The sequence below is a fragment of the Lethenteron reissneri genome, chromosome 23, assembly GCF_015708825.2.
Source record: "Lethenteron reissneri isolate LAM-NWPU_2019-01 chromosome 23, ASM1570882v1, whole genome shotgun sequence".
Classification (NCBI taxonomy): Eukaryota; Metazoa; Chordata; class Hyperoartia; order Petromyzontiformes; family Petromyzontidae; genus Lethenteron; species Lethenteron reissneri.
Window position 1 is genome coordinate 15,013,664 of NC_083801.1, and position 20,725 is coordinate 15,034,388.

At 52.8% G+C, this 20,725-nt stretch overlaps 1 protein-coding gene across 4 annotated transcripts; it reads left to right on the forward strand.

Moving 5' to 3' along the window:
- The first annotated feature begins 812 nt into the window (after positions 1 to 812).
- On the forward strand, positions 813 to 19,557 carry LOC133346075 (uncharacterized). Of its 4 annotated transcripts, none has more exons than XM_061557400.1 (9): positions 813 to 1,069; positions 1,911 to 2,131; positions 4,983 to 5,044; positions 9,552 to 9,706; positions 10,179 to 10,274; positions 11,866 to 13,627; positions 14,115 to 14,249; positions 15,100 to 15,280; positions 15,542 to 19,557. In XM_061557400.1, exons 4-9 carry the CDS (start codon positions 9,582 to 9,584, stop codon positions 15,907 to 15,909), a joined length of 2,667 nt encoding a protein of 888 aa, XP_061413384.1. In that variant the 5' UTR covers positions 813 to 1,069; positions 1,911 to 2,131; positions 4,983 to 5,044; positions 9,552 to 9,581; the 3' UTR covers positions 15,910 to 19,557. The 4 variants fall into 4 exon arrangements, with proteins under 4 accessions (XP_061413384.1, XP_061413385.1, XP_061413386.1 ...); XM_061557401.1 differs by having other exon boundaries at positions 2,059 to 2,131; XM_061557402.1 differs by lacking the exon at positions 1,911 to 2,131.
- The last annotated feature ends 1,168 nt before the right edge of the window (positions 19,558 to 20,725 follow it).

Consider the following 20,725-nt stretch of genomic DNA (forward strand, 5'->3'; position numbering starts at 1 on the left):
CACACCTGACCCACGTACACACACACAGACACACACATATACACACACCTGACTCACGTACACACACACAGACACGCACACACACCTGACTCACGTACACACACGCACGCACACGCACACATACATACACCTGACTTACGTACACAAACACACACACACCTACACACACCTGACTCACGTACACACACGCACGCACTCACAGACACACACACACACCTACACACACCTGACGCACGTACAGACACGCACACACAGACACACACACACCTACACACACCTGACGCACGTACACACACGCACACACAGACACACACATACCTACACACACCTGACGCACGTACACACACAGACACACACACACATACCTACACACACACACACCTACACACACCTGACTAACGTACACACACAGACACACACGCACATACCTACACACACCTGACTCACGCACATACCTACACACAGAGACACACACACACGCACACACAGACACACACACACAGACACACACAGACGCACACACACACACATACCTACACACACAGACACACACAGACGCACACACACACACACATACCTACACACACAGACACACACACTCTCCAAACACACCTTCGCAACGAACGAACGAGTGACCCTCTCATCCGTGAGCGCGTTCCCGCGTCGCCAGCGCGGGAAGGAGACGCGGGATGGATGGCGCGCATCTCCCTCCTCCTCCTCCCTCCCTCCTCCTCCTCTTTCTCACTACCGGCGGGGGCCGAGGGGGGGGGAGGGTGGAGGCAGGGATGGAGGTGGGAGCAGAGGCGGTTGCCGTGTTGTTGCAGAGCGTTGCTGGGGAGAGAAGGAGGAGTGTGGTGGTTGTTGTTGGAGGAGAAGGAGTGTGGTGGTTGTTGTTGTTGTTGGAGGAGGAGGTGGAGGAGTGTGCACAAGGTGAGAGACGTCAGGGGAGTCCTGGGTCTCGTGGACTCGGCACGATCCGATTGGGTCGGGGTGCAGCGGGGAGAGAAGACGGAGCGAGTCCGATTCCTTGCTGCGTTTCCATCAGTCGCGACTCAACGAGCATCGATCGGTAAGCAACGTGCAGACACAGCCTGGTGGCAAGCGAACACTGCACACTCACTGCTCGGTGTCCATGTACGCAGCAGAGTTGACACGGGGAATTCGAGTCGACTCGAGTTGCCTGCCTCGTGCAAACTCGGTCATGTCGAGCAACTTGGAGTGTCTCGATATAGGCAGAGAGGCGGTAGGAAACCTGTCGCGGGTACACGCGCAAGACGGTGACAGCGACTTGTGTTCACCGTTGTTAGTACTCAATTATCACGACTGGGGATTTTTTTTGTAATGATGTTTGTCTTATTCACGTTTAAACAACCAGTGCTCATGCTTCGTGTGGCAGGAAAGCGGAGGACCACCCCGCGTACGAGGGGGACAGCTATTCCGATCGGGTTCACGGACCCAAATGCTTTACTGCCATCTAATGGGCCACCTCACATGCAGTTTAGGGATTTTTTGAGTTTCACAAATGTTGTATGACGGCTCCCCCCCCAACCCCCATCAACACCACTGGACCCTTGCCCCCCCCCCAACTCCAGCCCCGCGACTTTCACGCCACCACATCTCCCCGTCACATTTCGAAGGCACTGTTGTCTACGTACGGTGCGAAAGAAGTCCAACATTCAAACACAACACGGGCAGGCAGAACACAGCGCGAGGCTGCACGTTCTGTCGCCCCAACGTGGCGCGCTGAAGTTGCCTGCACGGTATCCATTCCGCAGTCTGCCCCCACTCTCTTTCCCTTCCCCCACCCATCAAAAACGCTCGATTCTGAGTGGTGCGTCATCGCGCCGGCTGCACCGCGGTGATGAGGCTGCTAATAAACACACAAAATGCGCGCGTGCCGCTCTAATCAGGTGGGCGAGATTCCACGAATGCGCCCGAAACGAGCCTCGCCGATTGATGAAGTAACGCGGCACCGCGGCCACGTGCTCGCTCGGCTCTCGGTCCGTCGAGGCTCAAGGAGAAACAAGCAACGGTGGCGCCTTCCTCGTGTTCCCGCAGCCACGACCGTGCCTGGGATCGAACCTAGAAGAGGGGAGGGAGAGTCCTTAGGGGCGCGCCATCAGCGTGTGAGGTATGTGTGCGGGTGTGTCTAATCGGGCTGGTTTGGTCTGCGTAGGGCTGGAAGGAGTGTGTTGTGTGTGTGTGTAGCGCGCTGCGCTATGAACCCGGCGACCCCAGGTTCGATGTTCGCTCGTGATCATCGGTGACGATTATCTGAACCCTGTCCTGGGCCTCTCCTAAGTCGACTCGGCCTCAAATAAGTAACTGGCGTTGTAACATCGCCACAGCGGAGGCAAAGGCAGCCATTCCAAAAACAAGTTTGGCACCATTGACCTTAACCCCCGACCTTAAACCCTCTAAACCCAGAGCCTAGCCCTACTAAACCCAGAGCCGAGCCCTACTAAACCCAGAGCCTAGACCTACTAAACCCAGAGCCTAGCCATACTAAACCCAGAGCCTAGCCCTACTAAACCCAGAGCCGAGACCTACTAAACCCAGAGCCTAACCCTACTAAACCCAGAGCCGAGCCCTACTAAACCCAGAGCCTAACCCTACTAAACCCAGAGCCTAACCCTACTAAACCCAGAGCCTAGCCATACTAAACCCAGAGCCTAGACCTACTAAACCCAGAGTCTAGCCATACTAAACCTAGAGCCTAACCCTACTAAACCCAGAGCCGAGCCCTACTAAACCCAGAGCCGAGCCCTACTAAACCCAGAGCCGAGCCCTACTAAACCCAGAGCCGAGCCCTACTAAACCCAGAGCCGAGCCCTACTAAACCCAGAGCCGAGCCCTACTAAACCCAGAGCCTAGCCCTACTAAACCCAGAGCCTAGCCCTACTAAACCCAGAGCCTAGCCCTACTAACCTCTAACCAAGCCCGGGCTGTCCGAGGCTGCGTGCGAGAGGCCCTCGATGAGCGGCGATCACGCGCGTCGCAAGGATTGTCGGCCACAAACTTCGTTGTTTTGTTCGTCCCATGTGCCCGGACAAGATGTTTCGCTCCTCGCTACCGCCCGCCTCAGGTGGCATAACTCTGCAGTGGTTACAATGTCGTTACGTAAGCAGCAGCAACAACAACCACCACTACCGCCAGTGAAGCATAGTCGGGGGGGGGGGGAACTTTTTGAAATGCGTGGGTTGTCAAACAATTACGCCGTTAGCCGTGTAAATAAACCACTTTTAGAACGAGTGCTTTGCTACCTTGGGTGGTTCCAAGTGCTGTGGACTATTGAGGGTAGCTGGTCTGTGTGGGGGAGGGAGGGGGGCGGTAGTGTAGTGGTTAGGGCGCCGCGCCACGAACCCGGCGACCCGAGTTCGATTTCGGCTCGCGGGTCAACACGAGTCCCGATTGATCTGAACCGGTCCTAGACATCCCCCCCTAGATCGATGCGTTAACATCGCCAGTAGGGAGACAAAGGCGGCCGGGAGTGGTTCTGGCCGTGGCCGGGTTGCAGACTGCTCGTAAACAGCACTTGCCCCAACAGTCGTCCATGGGGGTTGTACCGGAGCGGTTTTTATGCAATAATGTTGCTACGTGTTGGCGAGTTTCGTGGCCCAGACCCCTCGCGTTCGCTATCGCACGAATGCACCGCCCATCCGCCCCCCCCCCGTCCACACCCCCGGCCCCCCTCGCCATCTGAGGAGGGCGCGAGTTCTGCAATCTGCACGTCCTTTACATCCCAAGCAAAGGCGCTGGCTGTGTGCCACTCATGAACTCCCAAAGAGCTCGCGACAAAGACAAAGACCCCCGCCGCCCCGTATAGCCTGGACAGACTGTTGGGGCAAGTGCCGTTAGCGGGCCGTCGGCGGTACCTAATGAAGCCCGGCGGTTAAAAAAAAAACTATTTAAAGGAGTTTTTTTTTTGTCTTTCCAATGGTGAAGTGTAAACAACCACACCAGCTACTCATTTGCGGCCGAGTTTGCTTGAGATGCCATTTAACACATTATTAAATGTGGTGAAATTATATTTAGGTTACGTCTAAAATATAGATACATACGTGTGTGTGTGTGTGTACAGACGCATACCATGCAATCAATATTCTTCATCTATGATTGGAATCGACGTCCTAATCATTACGTGGAACGTGTTAGAGGGGACGTTTCGGGCAATGGCCCTTCGTCTTCGTAGCACATGATGGCATTTGACGTGTGACTGTGCACCGAGCCGTCGCTCGGGCGAATCGGGAGCGACCGCCCTGGACCCCGCGCTTTTGGGGGGCGAGGGGGGGGCCGCGCTCCGACGTCACTCTGTCGGGTGTATAACTTTAGTTTCGAGGTGTCGTGGGGGTTATTTTCCCCTGGGCCCCCCCCCAACCCCCCCGGTTGTGCAACACTGCCAACGTAGCAGCGGCAACGGCAGCATCGGCAAACAATGCGTCTACTATTCGATGTAAAGCTTTCGTGACTGCAGGGATTCATCTTCTTGGTTCTTTCGGTAAAGTCACGTAGAATGGAAATAATAAAATAATAAAAATAAAACCTAATAAAATTATTCTCACGACAGACCTGTTCTTCACCTGAGGACGGCTGCTTGCGTTGTGGCCGAAACGTCGTGATAATTGTATTTTATTATGTTTTATTTTTATTATTTTATTATTTCCCTTCTACGTGACTTCACCGAAAGAACCAAGAAGATGAATGCGTCTACTTTCTATGATAACGGAGCACCACTGGGCAACCTGCGGGCACGTGGTGCGTGGCGAGGTTCCCATTTGGGGGAACGGAACTCTCTCCCGTGGAACCTCGCCCGTTCCGCACGGGCCACTCTGCAATCTCGCGTGGCTCCCCCACTCCACCTGCGTCCCCCTCCCTCTCTCTCTCTCGATGTGTTGTCTCTCTCTCTCTCTCGCGCCGAGGTGTGTGACGCCTCCTCACCCCCGCCTCGCCCCTGCACGCGGCTCTGTTTTGTGTTTTCTCAGAACGCGTTGCTCGGTGACGGCGGAGAGAAGAGGCCGCGGAGTCCCCGGGGTCGCGAGTGGAGGTGAGCAGAGTGAGGCTGGCGTGTGTATGTGTAGGTGTGTGGGTGTCTGTGTGTGTGTGTAGATGCGTGTGTGTGTGTAGAGGTGTGTGTCTGTGTGTAGGTGTAGGTGTGTGTAGGTGTGTGGGAGTGTGGGTGTCTGTGTAGGTGTAGGTGTGTGGGTGTCTGTGTAGGTGTGTGGGTGTGTGTGGGTGTCTGTGTGGGTGTCTGTGTAGGTGTGTGGGTGTCTGTGTAGGTGTGTGGGTGTCTGTGTAGGTGTGTGGGTGTCTGTGTCGGTGTGTGTAGGTGTGTGGGTGTGGTTGTCTGTGTGAGTGTGTGGGTGTGTGAGTGTCTGTGTAGGTGTAGGTGTGTGCGTGTGGGTGTAGGTGTGTGGGTGTCTGTGTAGGTGTGTGGGTGTAGGTGTGTGGGTGTCGGTGTAGGTGTAGGTGTGTGGGTGTTTGTGTGGGTGTAGGTGTGTGGGTGTCTGTGTGGGTGTCTGGGTGTCTGTGTAGGTGTGTGGGTGTCTGTGTAGGTGTGTGGGTGTCTGTGTAGGTGTGTGGGTGTCTGTGTAGGTGTGCGTGGGAGCATTTCGCCCCTGAGCGAGTGGGTCCTGCGAGTAGTGGGATGCGGGGGTTGGCGGTCGTTGCGAGTTTGTCAGCGAGTCCCTCTGGGTGCAAAAGAGTGAGCCCGTGAGTGTGTGGATAGTGAGCCCGTGAGTGTGTTGATAGTGAGCCGTGAGTGAGTGTGTGGGTGGTGAGCCATGAGTGAGTGTGTGGGTGGTGAGCCATGAGTGACTGTGTGGGTAGTGAGCCATGAGTGAGTGTGTGGGTGGTGAGCCATGAGTGACTGTGTGGGTAGTGAGCCATGAGTGAGTGTGAGGGTGGTCAGCCATGAGTAAGTGTGTGGGTGGTGAGCCGTGAGTGAGTGTGTGGGTAGTGAGCCATGAGTGAGTGTGTGGGTAGTGAGCCGTGAGTGTGTGGGTGGTGAGCCATGAGTGAGTGTGGGTAGTGAGCCATGAGTGAGTGTGAGGGTGGTGAGCCATGAGTGAGTGTGAGGGTGGTGAGTCATGAGTGAGTGTGTGGGTGGTGAGCCATGAGTGAGTGTGTGGGTGGTGGTGAGCCATGAGTGAGTGTGTGGGTGGTGAGCCATGAGTGAGTGTGTGGGTGGTGAGCCATGAGTGAGTGTGTGGGTGGTGAGCCATGAGTGAGTGTGTGGGTGGTGAGCCATGAGTGAGTGTGTGGGTGGTGAGCCATGAGTGAGTGTGTGGGTGGTGAGCCATGAGTGAGTGAGTGTGTGGGTGGTGAGCCATGAGTGAGCGGTACGTGCATCTTGTGAGTGCATTGTGAACGTGCGAGTTTGTACGCCGGTCTAAGTTTTCGCGCTTAACACGTGTGCTTGTGAAGGTGCGTGCATGTCTAAGAAGAGGTGGTTGCTAACAGGACTTGCCCCCCCTCTCCCCTGCAAGCCCGCAGGGCTACATGGGGAACTTTGTTTTTGTTTGAGTCAGTGGCCACATTATTTAGTCCCCTCCACGCATCGGTGGCTGTTATTTGACGTCGCACGGACAAATCGTCCCGAAACATAAAAAGATGAACTATGCCATTTCGTCCAAAGTCCATCAAAGTAATTCATCGCTTGTGTTTTCTTGTTTGTTGTTCCTGAGAAATGTGTGCCGAGAATGGCCTTTCACCTGTAGCAGGCGAAGCCCCAGTTGCTATCATCTTATCAGCTGTTAACCTGTAATTGTTTCATTTCTAAGCATTTTATAACACAGTCTAGAACACTCTACCGACAAATCAATTAACTTCAAATCTAAACTAAAAGCCTTTTTATTTGTCCTGGCATACGCTGGAAAAGAGGCATTTACATTATTGTCCAACTGGCTCGTAACTTTTTGGCCACTCCATCACCCCTCCAGCGAAGGTTCTCCAAAATCTGGCGAAATGTTGGGATTGTGGTCTGGGGTATGGAGACCAAACGGATTTTTTTATTTTTTATTTTCTCTGCGATTATTTTTTCTTGTTATTTTTTTTTTGCTTGATAAATAGTTGGGTTTTGTGTTTTTGTATGATCTGTGTACAGAACTGAATTATTGATGTGCAGCGCTGTGGGATGCAATTGCATGAATGACACTCTATAAAATGTCATTATTATAACGCATAAACCATGCAATGTGGTGTATTCCCAGTGCTTGGATTCGGTCGGAATGGTCTGGAATGCTTTTTCCAGGAATTATTTTGGCCCCAGCCATATCCTTCTCGCCCCATTTTAACACTGAAGGTGGTGCGTGTACGAAAAACACGTGTGTGGAAAGTGCAATGGGTGGGGGGAGGGGAGTCTGGTCTGGGGGGTAAGGGATTACCAGGTGTCCTTGCACACATTACTACAGTACTAGGATGATGATGATGAATCTTTTACTGGGCTGGTAGCCAGCCTAGCAGGAGGCAGGCTTCCAGAAGATATCAAGTGAGAAATGTGGCCCTCGCGTAATGGACTGTGCAGTGGCGTAGCGGTGTGGTGAGCATTGGCCCTGTGTGGGGAGATGTCAACTACCTCGCCTGGTATACAGGAGGTCGTGTGTTTGATCCTGACCCTGACACCTGCTCTATATTTGGAGTTTGCATGTTCTCCCCGTGGTCATGTGGACTTTTTTTTTCTCTGGGTCCTCCAGTTTTTTTCCCTCCACATTTAGAAACATGTGTTGACGGTATGTGGCTGCGATACATTACCACGTGATAAGCCACTTTGTTGAGCTATCGTTTGTGGCCAGGTCGCTTCTGAAAGAGAGTTATACAGCTCGTTGGGCCTTGCCTGGTTAAGCGCCACAAACGAGACGTGCAAAAAAACCCGATACAAAACAGAACTGAATTTTGATTTAAAGCTTTCGTGACTGCAGGGATTCATATTTTTGGTTCTTTCGGTAAAGTCACATAGAAGGGAAATAATAATATAATAATATTTATATATAATAATATAATAATATTTATATATTTTTTATTATTTCCCTTCTACGTGACTTTACCGAAAGAACCAAGAATACAAAACAGAACTGGTTGAAAGCGTGATTGTGCAGCGTTATGGAATGACAATCCATTTAAAAAACGCTTTTAATTATTTTTGTTGAATCAAATGAGGACAATTGAATCGCCGAGGGCGTGCAGATTGGCTCACTTTTGAGGCTTTTAATGCTCAATTAACATTTTGCGGGTTGTCGGTAAACTATGGCTATGCATGTGACCTAGTACCCAAAACCATAGCTATATGTATACTGGATGGTGTGTGCGGGTAGTTCACCCAGACCCACTTGGCTGAAATGAATTCCTAGTTTCTCTCTCGAGGGGTTGCTGCTGTGGTGCAACGTGTTCAGCTCGCTGGACATGAAATCCAGAGGACACCAGTTCGATCTCCTGGCACAACATTTTGAAACGGTGAGCAGAAGCAGCTTTTGCCGTCGGGTAAAATGAGGTTGCTGCTACTCTCCCGCCTCTTCCAAGGCATCTGGCCAACACGGAAGAGTAGGCCAAAGCGCCTCCTAAAGAGAGGGGCGCCCTGCCTCCAATGGTGGTGTGAGCAAGGACGTTCGGCCGGTCTGCACCTTCGCACCCCGTAGGCACGTGTTGCGCAAAGGTCGCGCGTGTCTCCGCTACAAAGGTCGCTTAAATCTCAGCCACGTGGGCTGAGGTGTCCGGGCACGGGGGCGGCAGGGGTTGCGGCTGAGAAGAGAAAGTTAGTTAAATGAGAGTTCACGGATATATTTTGCCTCCCCCCCCCCCCCCCCACCAGGAAACCTGAAATGTAGTCGTCTATAACACTGGTCAACACACTTTTTCTGGCATAAGGTATTCCAATAGTTTTAAGGTAATTTTTGGGTGCCGATTCCAAATCTGGCGTCCGTTTTTTGTCTATCACATCAGGTTTTTGAGATATCAAATATCGCATTTTCAATAAAAACTGCAGAAGAAAGATATTAAATAAATGTGGATATCTACATAAAATGATATTATAAACACACTATCCTAAAAATGCAGCACCATATTTTAACACTAAAGCAGTCACTGACTCGCAACAACTTGCAATCATAAGTGACACAGTTAATTTCGGGTAAAATCAATGAAAAAGGGGTATGCCGATAGCATAAAAATGAGATATGATAGGAGCAAATCTGAGATCAGATTTGGAATCAGCACCCTGAAATTAGTCTAAAAGAGCTGCAAAAGTCCAGGCCAGAAAAAAAATGTTTTTTTTGTTGACCAGTGTAATGGCATCTGCAAGAATCACGTGACAACGTGTAGACGAATTGAAAGCTATCGATGTTTCCCCACGATACGAGGAGGTGGCCGAGTGTTGTCGTAGGATGTTGCGCTGAGCTTCGCCCACCCGTGATGTTTAAACCGGGTTCTCGAGTGTCGTGCGGTCGATGTTCTCGGCCCCTACAGCAAAGTTTGCCATCCCGTAACCCTGTTTGCTGGGTATGTAAGCATGCACGTGTGTGTCTGCAATCGCTCCCAACCCTTTTTGACGCCAACATCAGACCACGCGGGTGTCCAAGGCGGTTTCGGAGATGGCCTTCATTTCAGCTTCCGTGACCTCTCCAAATCAGTCACTTTTCTTCAACGCCTGGTCCACAACTGTCGACGACATCACCGCCACCACGAGATCCCCCCCGGCAGAGCACGTGCACAGCCGGTGAGTGACCCCCCCCTCCCTCCCCGCCAACCCCCCCACCCGCACTCCCGTCATTGAGACTGCCTGAAAATTCAAGCGGTGGTCATTTTCCAAAAAAAAACACACCGAGAGCCACACTCAAATGTGACCGCTATTGGCCAAATCACACCATTGCCCTCCCCCCGACTGCAAAAACCTGGCATGACACATCTGAAGCCGAGACATGAGGCTGTGTAAGGCTGTGCGGGGTAAACAAGCGTTAATAATACAGAGTAAAAATAATAATAATAAAGATTGCCTGGGAATTCTGGAGGTATGCCGGCATTTTTGGATTGTCTCACGTGTGACCCAAGACTTTGTAAAGTAACTGTGAATGTGACCTTGACGGGACACGTTTCCCAGCCGCTGTGTGAACTGGCGTTGCATATTTCTGAGCAGGAAGCGTCAAACAATGCGTTCGTGTAATTAATAAACAAATAATCTCTTCCTGCAGAAAAACATTTGACCTGAACGATTCTGGTAACGCACCGGATCTGTTTGGCCTCGTCTCCCGCCTCCTGGATGAAGAGGACCCCTCGGAGACCGAGGAGTGAGCTGCCCGAACCGTTGCGGTGTCGCCATGTGCAGTAGTGTTCAATTCAGTTAATTTATTAGGCATAGCCCTGTGAGCCATGCGGCTCTTGAATCGGGTGCAACCGCAACAAACATAAACATGAACTTGTAGTGTACCGAGCGGTAGCACGCTGCGCTATGAACCCAGCGACCCGAGTTCGATTCGCGGCCAACGTCGGTGACGAATATCTGAACCGGTTCGGGGCCCCTCCCCCAGGTGGACTCATCCTCCAGTGACGACGTGGTGCGGTGTGTAAACATCGCCACGAGGTCGGCGACGGCAGCAGGACGTGGTGTTGGCCACCCACCCCTCCGTGTGCCGTGCCAGCCTTCGTAGGCCCTCTCGAACAGCACTTGCCCCAAAAGTCGGTTGTAAGGCTATATCGGGGATCTTTGTGTCTTGGCGCGTGCCACGTGCAAGTTGGCACAGCTGAGACCCTGCGGTGAGAATGTGGGTTTTTCATCCGTCCGTAAATGTGAACGGGGTTCACACGTTTGTAGCCAGTAAATGTTCTCGGCCTGCTCGCCAGTGGCTATCGCAATGGCACTTTGCTGGGGACTAAAAATCTAAGTGTTTTCTTTTAACTTGCTATAAATAACCGTTTGCGGGGCGTGTAAAAAGGTTTTGTGCACTTAGTGTGGACAAAGCAGAGTCTGTTGGAGAGACTTCAAAGGTAGTTCCACCACGTCATCTTTCCGGGGCCGGGGTGGTGCCCTGTGCACTTGGAGAGTTCGGAACGGACATTTTATAATCTTGTGACGCACCTCCAATGGCACGGCTGGAATCTAATTATTCTCAGCCTTGGTGAATCCGCTGCTGTTTGAAGGATTCCCCCCCCCCCCCAAAACCGTGTCTGCCATGGGAGTTGTTTGACCATACTTCACCATGCAGGTCAGTGCGGGTTGGTGAGGGGGGGGTAGGTCCAGGACCGCTTCCGATACCACTCTTTGGTAATGTCGTCCATGGCCAGGAATCAAACGGGTTGTCGGTGGACTCGCAGGGCAGTGTCAGCCACTCCACCAAATTCGGAACACAGTTGGAGGAGAAACTTAAATGACGATTTAAAGCTTTCGTGACTGCAGGGATTCATCTTCTTGGTTCTTTAGGTAAAGTCACGTAGAAGGGAAATGATAAAATAATAAAAATAAAAGATAATAAAATACAATTCTCATGACGTTTCGGCCACAACGCAAGCAGCCGTCCTCAGGTGAAAAACAGGTCTGTCGGAAAGACAGCGTCTGAATGAACACCACCAAGCTTGGCAGCGACAAAGGAATTCCTTTGTCAAGGCGCTCTCCTCCTCTAACCCAGCTTAAATATACGCTGCCAAGCCTGGTGATGTTCATTCAGACGCCTCCTAATGCTCAAAGCTCTGCACAGATGTATTAAAGAATCCATCTCCTGGCCACCTCGGCACCTGGTACTCCTGGGAAGTCTCCCATCCGAGTATTAACCAGGCTCGACGAACTCGGCCTGCGAGATTTAGTGACATCGGAGCGTATTTGGTAACGGGGTAACTTAGTAACCATTTAATAATGTGGTGGTGGTGGTTGTTGTTGTTGTTTAGAAGGGTGCCGTCTCCAGCCCCGCACAGCTTGCCCTGGCCGCTGCTAAACCACGCAGCTCCTCCACCACTCCATCTCCCGGCGCACGTGCCTTCCGCAACGTCTCCTCCACCACCTCCCTGGCTCCTCCCCGGCGGGGGTGTGCTGGCAGGGCCCTCGTCTCGCTCGGCCGAGCAGCCGAGCGGAGCGGTGGATGTGCGGGGGACGCCAGGGGCCGTGAGCACCCCGCCGGGCCGGGGGACTTCGCGCTTCCTGGGACGCACCATGGAGGGGCTGTGTCTCCATGAGCGGGCGGCAGCGGAGGAGGAGGAGGCGTGCGTGGCTCTCTCGTCGTCCCTCTTCAACTCCGCTATGCACACCTTCAGGGCCGGGCTTCCTCCGCCCGACGGCTTGATGCGGTACAACGAGAAGACGTCGGCAGAGATGACGGCGATGATGATGATGATGCGAGACGAGAGTTGTTCGCGGCCAAATTACTTGAAGGGGAATTCTAACCAGAGTTCCGGCAGTTGCTTCAGGAGGCCGCTCGGCTCCCGGAACTGTGTGGAGGTCTCTCCGTTCAACCGCCAGGTTGTCGACCCCACGATGATGACGCCGAACCTGCTGGCGGATGATGGGACGATGACGACGTCAGCGGTGGCCGGGATGAGCAGGCAGAGGGAGCGACCCTGGCATCAGTGGAGCCATTACAAGTCGGGCGCTCACAACAAAAGCGATGGCCCTTTTGCCAGGCCGGCTGACGGCGAGTGCCACTCCGCGCCAGTGTTTGGCAAGTTGACGGCAAATGAGCACGAGGAAGAACCGCGAGGCGGGCTCGGGTGTGTGGCACCACCGCTGCCACCACCACCACTGGCGGTGGCTCCACAGGGGCCACCGCCGCTGCCCTTCGCGTCCGTCCAGAGATTTGACGGCAACCCGAGACCGAACCGGACCGACTGCTTCCGCGCAGAGGCATCGCCGGGCTACCCGGGCTCCCCAGGCGTTTCCTTGATGGCGCAGAGCGGCGCGTTCCCTAACCGCGGTCGCTCTGCCGGCGACTTCGCGACGGTGGGGAGCGGCACCGGGCCCAGCTTCGGCGGCAACAAGTACAGCCGCCCCACTCGACACGAGGCCACGGTGCGTCAGGCAGTGACGGGGTCCCACCGTGGCGTCGACACTGAAAGAGAGCAGTGCAGTTTCCTCTCCTGTCCATTCAACTGCCGCAAGCAGCAGCAGCAGCCAGCGTTGTCACCCCCGAGTTGTCTAGCTCGGGGTTACTCAAACGTGGGCCCCCGTGGCTTCTCGCTTCTGTTTGACCGACGCAATGGCAAGCGGCCGTCCGAGACGCCGACGCCGCCGCCCAAGGGCGGCAGCCCTGAGTCGCAGCTGCACCCGCCGTGCTGCTACCCCGGCTACACGTACAGGAGCGATGGAAGGCCGCAGCTGCCACCGCCAGGGCTGCCACCGCCAGGACCGCCACCGCCCGCTGCGCCACCCTCCAGCGACTCCCCGCCGTTTGCATTCGGCCCCCCGTTCGGCTTCCCGCCGCCGCCGCCGCCCCCTCCAGGCGCCGGTGAGCGGCGCGTGTTCAGGCCCTGCTATCCGAGCACGGTCTTCCCGGACCTGTTCTACGGCGAGCTGGCATCGGGGCTGTACGGATTCCCGCTGCACTACGGCCTCTTGAAGCCGGCGATGAAACCACGCAGCGGCCCCGCCAACGAGCTCCACAAGCACCTGGAGGAATCGTGCGAGCAGTGGAGGGGCCTCGAGAAGGAGAGGAAGAAGGTGGGGGCACCCCTGCGGGCAGTAGTTGATGGTGGTGGTGTTGGGGAGCGGTAGTGTAGCGGTCGGCATGCTGCACTACGATCCCGGCGACCCCGGGTTCGATTCGCACTCGCGGTCAACACCAGTGACGATTATCTGTACTGGTCCTGGGCCTCCCCTAGGTCGACTCGGCCTCAATTGAGTACCTTGTGCAATGTGTAAAAATCGCCACTAGGGAGACCAAGGCGGCCGGGCTTTGTTCCGGCCACCCACCCCCTCGTGTGCCGTTGCGGCCTTCGAAGTTCCAGACTGTGCGGCTAACAGAGCAGAGCAATCGATTTCCCCTTGCACCTCCGCTGTGGTCGCACAGCTCTTCCAGCCACGGTGCGCCGGTTTCGCGTGCCGCCCTCTCAACGGGAGCGTCGGTGGAACCAGGTCGGGGGGCGAGCTTCGTGATCACTCCTCGTGTGTGTGTGTGTGTGCGTGCGTGCGTGGACACGCATGCCAGGCGGAGATGGAGCTGACGCGGAGCTACCCAGGGAGCCGCGTGCCGGGCCCCATCGGCATCGCGTTGCCGCGCCTGCCGCCCAATCCGTCACGCGTCGACCGGCTCGTGGTGGACCAGCTAAGAGAGAACGCCAGGGTACGACCCGTGATGTTGCGGGGGGGGGGGGGGGTGGGGGGGTGAGGGGGTCGTCTTGCCCCTGTCTCTGGCGCTAAATTTCTCCAAAAAAATGTCTCACTCGAAGTCGTTGGGTCCACTGGAGCTGGTGACGTGACCAGTGTAATATACTGGATGATGTGGTGTGCCGGGTGGGGAAATATCGTTTCCACTGCTGAAATGGGAGCCGTGTTTGTGTCCGAGGAAATGCAGCCCAGAATGTGTGAGCTTCCGCCTCCTGGGCTTTGTAACATTAAGTTTGCTAAGACTGGCGTCTAATTTAGCAGGCTACTAATTTGTCGATGTGACATGTTCATGATGCTTGCACTCGTGGTACATGCACAAAAGTGAGCATCTAAGAATACATTATTTACAGTTTTTTTTGCAAAAATGATGTCCAAATGCTTCATTAGAATACGAATCGATGAGACGTGCGTGCTGTGAGATTGATAATCGACATTGGTCGATGCAGCATCGTTGCGCCCCGAGTCCAATAACTGACAACATCGGGCCGTGTGGCACGATGGTCAGAGCGCTCGACTCGGCCCAATCGTCGCCTTGCCTGCAGAAGTTTGTTTATTCAGGACTTGTGGTAATGTAGATTTCGTTTTGAAGACTCACCGAGCCGAGCATCTGTGAAAAAGAGCTTTGTAGCTTATCGAATTCCTCCAGTGAAACAGATATCCTGATTCTGATCGGCGAGGCAGTGAATTGCATTGCGCTGAGCTTCTTGAAAATCGTAAACCTGAGAGCAGAAACCAGACAAAGTGCCAGGTCGGTCTCTTGACTCGCTCCCCTCGCCGTGTGCCGCTGCCGGCTATCGCTGGTGCAGGTGGTGGCCGTGCTGGGCCACGTGGAGGCCCTGCTGGGGCAGTCGCTCCCTGCCAGCGTCGTGCGTGCGCTGGCGCGGCACGTGGAGGTGGTGCGCGGTGTGCAGGATGCGAGGCGCAGCGAGGTGATGAACGCCGCCCTCCGGCATAAGCAGGGAGCCCCGCGGCACCGCTGTGACAAGGGTGAGGATGACGGTGGTGGTGGTGGCGGAGAATTGTGATACCGATGACGGTAGTGGTAGAAGTGGTGATGACAAGGAGGGGATGATGATGAACATTGATGGGAATGAGGATCTGTCTGCGTTGCTGCTGCTGCTGATGGTTGTTCAACTTCATTTGAATTTTCGTGACCGGAATCGTCCTCGTGACCAAAGATTTTTTTAACTTCCGTTCTTTTAAAAAAATTTCAATTGCATGCCAATGATTGTGCACGTGGGCACACAGACGTCCTGGCGCTCGCCTACTCGGTGCGGGCACTTGGTGTGGCGACGCGCCGGGCCCGCTTGGCGCTCTGGTGCGGCCTGCAGCTCGGCCTCCCCGAGTGCCTTCGCGGGGACGCGGCCACTCACGCCGCCCTGAAAGAAGCCCTGCGTGACCTCGACTCGCCTCCTCCGCCTCCGCCTCCACGTCCGCCTCCGCAGCCTCCCGCTCTTTACGGCGGCGGCGGCACGGAGGGCACGCCGGCGGGCGCCGTCTCGCCTCGCCCCCACTGCGAGCCCAACCAGCGCGGTGGACAGGCCCCGCAAACGGCGTTCGGCATTGACGATGGCCGCGACGATGTCGATGATGGTGAAGGAGGAGGAGGTGCTTAGAAGAAGCGGCGGTGGCGGCTGCGAGTTTCTCCTGCTGCAAGGGACTCGAGACGTGTTCTTTCCGAGTCGCAGATTTGGAGGGAGGGGGGGTGGGGAGGAAATGAAATAGTTGTGTTTATTAATTTTGGGTCTAGTTTTTTTTTGTTTAGATGACTTTATTCGCAGACGGGTGGTTGTCCGCACCTTCGAATACCGGTCGGGGGTCGACTCGGCTTGTCAAGTCACTGGGGTCGATGAAGTGTAACACTTTTTTGGGAAAGTCACCAGTCGTTGTCGTGGAGGCAGACTGGTCCTTGTCATAGGAACGTAGAATATCCACCACTGGATTAGAGCTGTAAAGGGATGAACAAAGGTCCCGCACTCGTTTTAGTGGGAAACCACTTTTTCTTTAACTTTCTATTGAGGTCACGTGCAGCGGCGATGTTTCGTTTATTGAAGAATCGCATGTGTGCACGTGCATCCCCGCGAGCCTGGAATGCACGACCGTGTGTTAGTTGTGGTGATTGGAAATCTAGATTATTTAACTTTTTTGTAGCTTTCTTACAACCAAATCTCCCGAAATGCGCTATTTGAAGCTGGGCCGGGTTGATCCTGGTTATCACTTAGATGGGTTGACTGCCTGGGAATGCCAGGGCAGACTTGGGGGGGCTGTGTGCTGGCCATGCGATGGCAATAAAAACAATGGATTCTTGAATTTATCTGTGCTGAGCTTTCAGCAGTTCCGAGTACTCTATGGTTTCCTTATTCCAATGCAGGACCCTAATTAAGAAAACCTGGAGACTGAGGCTTTCCGGGGTAAATCATTGGGGTGTTATTATTGTTAACTCTGTCATGTACAAATTCAGAACCGCGTCGCGTGGAATGTTCATTTTGACTTTGGCGATTTTATATTTTGACGAAATCGTGATGCGACGAGGCGATCGACGCGAAAGTGCGTTGCAGAAGCGGCGGCATGAATGGCGTAGGGGCATCTTCACCTAGCGGCAGACAGAGCTTGGCTAACTGATTTTATTGAAGAGTCAAAACCATCGTAAACTAGACGTAGTGTGCTACTAGTTTAATCGGTCGTGGCTGCCGCTTGCGTGCATACCGTATTTATGTGCTTGGCGTCTGCTCCGTTGTTGACTTGGCTGGCAGGTTGATTCTGGCACGTGCTAAAATCTTACTGCGTTAGCCGCCGAATTCTCACTCCCGACGGTGGTGGACGGTGCTTTTATTTATTTATTTTAAAAAGGAGTGTCATTTCTTGGGAAGCCTCGGGTCCCAGCGTGACCCCCATCGTGGTTTCGCGTTTTTAGTTTTCACTTTTTTTGCGTTTTAATTTCGTGGGTATTTTTTACGTCTCGTCTACTCGTGTTTATTTTTTTTATATACGGTCACTTGATAACGGCGTCCTGAGCGGTGCTCGTATTTATATATATATTTTACGAGTTGAAACGATCATGATTTGTCGTTGCGCTTTAGTAATCGTAACGATGTTTGTAGGTGCGTGGTGGTCTGGCACCCGCTGGGTTCCATGGGGACAGAGCGAGCAGTCGGCTGTTCGACATCCTTTATTTTAGCAGAGAGAGACGGGTCCGTTGAGATTCACAGGTTCATTTACGCAAGGGAACTCCCTGTAGTCTGAAGTTACTTACGGGGGGGGATGTGTTCCCGAGTGGTGATGTTACAATTGTCTTAACAATCATTAATGATGTTAATTTTAAGTCCTTTGGGCTGTGCAGTTTACAATACGTTGGTTCTCACACTTTAGCGACGTCACAAGAAGTGCCTGAAAGTCACTTTATGAAGTGGGTACTTTATGTTTTCCCGCGAAATGGAGTTTCAGAACTCGCTCGGGAGATGCATCTTGGATGCGTATCTGCCCGAGCCCACTTTCTTTCCTCAAGTCCATGCCTTGCCACGGACTTTCGTTTGCCCTGATCCACTCGTTTCTCTCGGTGTCATTCCAAATATGTATCTTTGCTGTGCCCCTGGCATGCGTGTGCTGCGTAATCACAAAACCGTATTATGTTGTGTGTGGCGTGTGTGTTTTGAGAGTGAATCTCTGCGTTATCTCCTGGAGATAACATTCCTAATGAGCACAGTGAGTGGCTGAACCAAATCCTCGTGCACGATGTTTGCGCTTGAATGTAAGATAATGATGATGATGACGATGCCGACGATGGTGATCGTCTTGGTTGGGTGCTACCACTTCGTTTTGTATTTTTGGAGCGAGTTCCTTGCAGCAGGAGTTGGTTGTAATTTGATTGCTCCGTGTGATTTTTTTTTTTTTGTGGAGCAACCGTTTGACAGCGTAGAGGTGCCTGTTGGAGTTTGACTTGATTTATGGTACTGCATGTCCTTTTATTTAACCACTTGCAAGGCCTACAGTGTATTAATATTAGTAGAACACGTTGTTTAATATAATGGAAATTATATTATTGAGCTTTTGCATGTGCCTTTTCTATGATACTCTTAATTATTTCGGTAAAGTCGCGTAGGTAAAAAATGTAATTCAAATTAATAAAAATAAAATAAAAATCACGACGTTTCGGATGCAATACCAAGTCTCCGTCATCAGGTGGGACCGTCACCGCTAGATTTGCTGCATCAAGTCACTTGATGCAGCAAATCTGGCTGTGACGGTCGTGATTTTTATTTTATTTCTATTAATTTTAATTTCATTTTTTACCTACGTAACTTTACCGAAAGAACTAAGAGTATGAATCCTTGCAGTCACGAAAACTTCAAATCTAGAACTTTTCTATGATGTTTATGTCGGGTATTGTTTTTTATTTCGGAGCAAGTGGCTGGTCTGCTCCTGGGCCCTTCATTCAACTGACCAACGTGGTGCAGTGTGCTCAAATAATCCCCATGAGCGACAATGGTGTGGGGAGAGAGGCCTTTCATCCAGTCGTGGATTCTTGACCAAAGGGGCTTAAAATCATTGTGGTCCTTTTATTTAACGGGGTGAGAATCCTCTGGGATTATGCCTTTTTTTATACAGTGTTTGACTTAAGTTTATAAATGATTATTTACACCAGGTATTCATTAATCTGAAAGTGTTCTGTAGTGTTATTAGAAATCAGCCGTTAGTAGGGGTGTGACACTTTCCCCGCTGCCCCGGGGCAAGTCGATGAAGTTGCCACGAATTGGGGGGGGGGGGGGGTCATGATCTGATTTCTAAAATCGATTTTTTTATTTTTTATTTTACACGATGGTGAAATTATAGATAGCATCATCAGTTCAGACTCGCAAGTTGATTTGTTTATTTCGTTTCTCATGTTTTGCCGCTTGACCCGTGACCTTGGGTTTTTTGGAGGGAAAGTTTGCAACATCCCCCCCCCACCGTCGCTTCTCGCCTTCGCCAAACCCGCACTAAACCCAGCGTGGTGAAGGATAATCGCGACCCACCCACACACCCCGCCTGCCCGTGACCCACACGGAGCGCGTGTGGGGAGGCGGTCATCATCCAGCAGGAGGTGTTCTCGTGTGGAGATGCTCGCCTTGTCCAGTAGCCGGTGATGAAAAGTGCGTTTGTATTATTATTATTTTGTTGTTGTTGTTGTTGAACCGTAGTGATTGGTTGGTTGTGAGGTGTAGGTTGCTGCTCTGATGTTGTTGTTACTATCCCAGGCATAATCCACTGCCTGGTGGCGTTTCCTAAAAGATGACAATAAACGGAAACGAACAGCAAGGGATGGAGACGCGTCTCACGATTATTTATTCAATCGGCTCGCAGTGCTGCAACAAAGCCGGCATCGTGAATGAATCGAGTCTCCAGCTCGTGTTTGTGCCGACGGGGTCACTACTCTCCCCCCCCCCCCCTGCTTGTAAGGGGAGTGCCCTCGTCAAATCAGGGCCTAGTAAAACCGGTGACTGTGTAGGCATCATGAGTTCAGCTAAGTTTAACACGCACAGTAGGCTTTTGCGACCAATATCATCCATAATAGAGGGGTTTTTTTGGGGGGGGGGGGGGGTTATTAGATCGTGTAAAATCTCAAGATTGTAAATTTTGTAGCTTGGCTCTCCAACACACCGGTGTGCTGTACTAGTGACGAATTGTCCACATTCTGTTTACGTGACAACCCTTACGAGTTGGCCGTGTCGGGTGGTGGCGGGTTTTAACGACACATTTATATATTTACGCGATCTAACCCCAAAAAACCTCTATAGTTCAACTTAGCCTGGCTTTGCCGCCGGTAAATATATTCCTCAAGAAGATCCCAAATGGGCTGATAGCTTTAAGAATGTAAATTTGATCCGGTGTAGATGCAGAAAAGAGGGGTTATTATTTTTGTCATACGAACACCGATAGTTTATGCATCCCCTTTTTGTAAGGTTGGGTGGGTTCATGGTGGGGTGAGGTGACATTTGCGAAAGTGCGTTATGGAGGCCGTCGAGGTGAGGTTTGGGGGGGGGGGGGAGTCGAGGGTGGTGAGTTTAGGCGAGACGAGGTGAGTGCAAAGGTCGAGATGTGTGCCGGCGTAGGCAATTTGAGTGAAGGTGAAGCGAGGTACGTGAATTTGCTGTTAGGCGAGTGGGCGATGCTCGCTGTTGGGCGAGTGTAAAAATCCGAGGTGAGCGCGTGGCGGTGAGAGGTGATTGTTTTTTCGTGAGGTGAAGGCGAGAGGCGAGTAGTGCGTGAAGGCGCACGGTGAACTGATGCGGTACGGGAGGATGTGGAGCCAAGTGGGCTTGCCGGAGACTGATACCAGCGGTGTCAAGATCGGTCTGTGTGTGGAGGAGGCTCGTGAAGAACGCTGCCACTGGACAGTAGGAGGCAGTCGCCCTCCAGCAACAACGGAAGGCGGAGAAGCGACGCTCGCAACAA

Coding starts and splice junctions, on each gene's coding strand:
- LOC133346075 (XM_061557400.1), top strand. CDS start 9,582: ATGGCCTTCATTTCAGCTTCCGTGACCTCTCCAAATCAGTCACTTTTC. Junction 10,275..11,865: donor GACCCCTCGGAGACCGAGGA/GTGAGCTGCCCG, acceptor GTTGTTGTTTAG/AAGGGTGCCGTCTCCAGCCC. Junction 13,628..14,114: donor TCGAGAAGGAGAGGAAGAAG/GTGGGGGCACCC, acceptor CACGCATGCCAG/GCGGAGATGGAGCTGACGCG.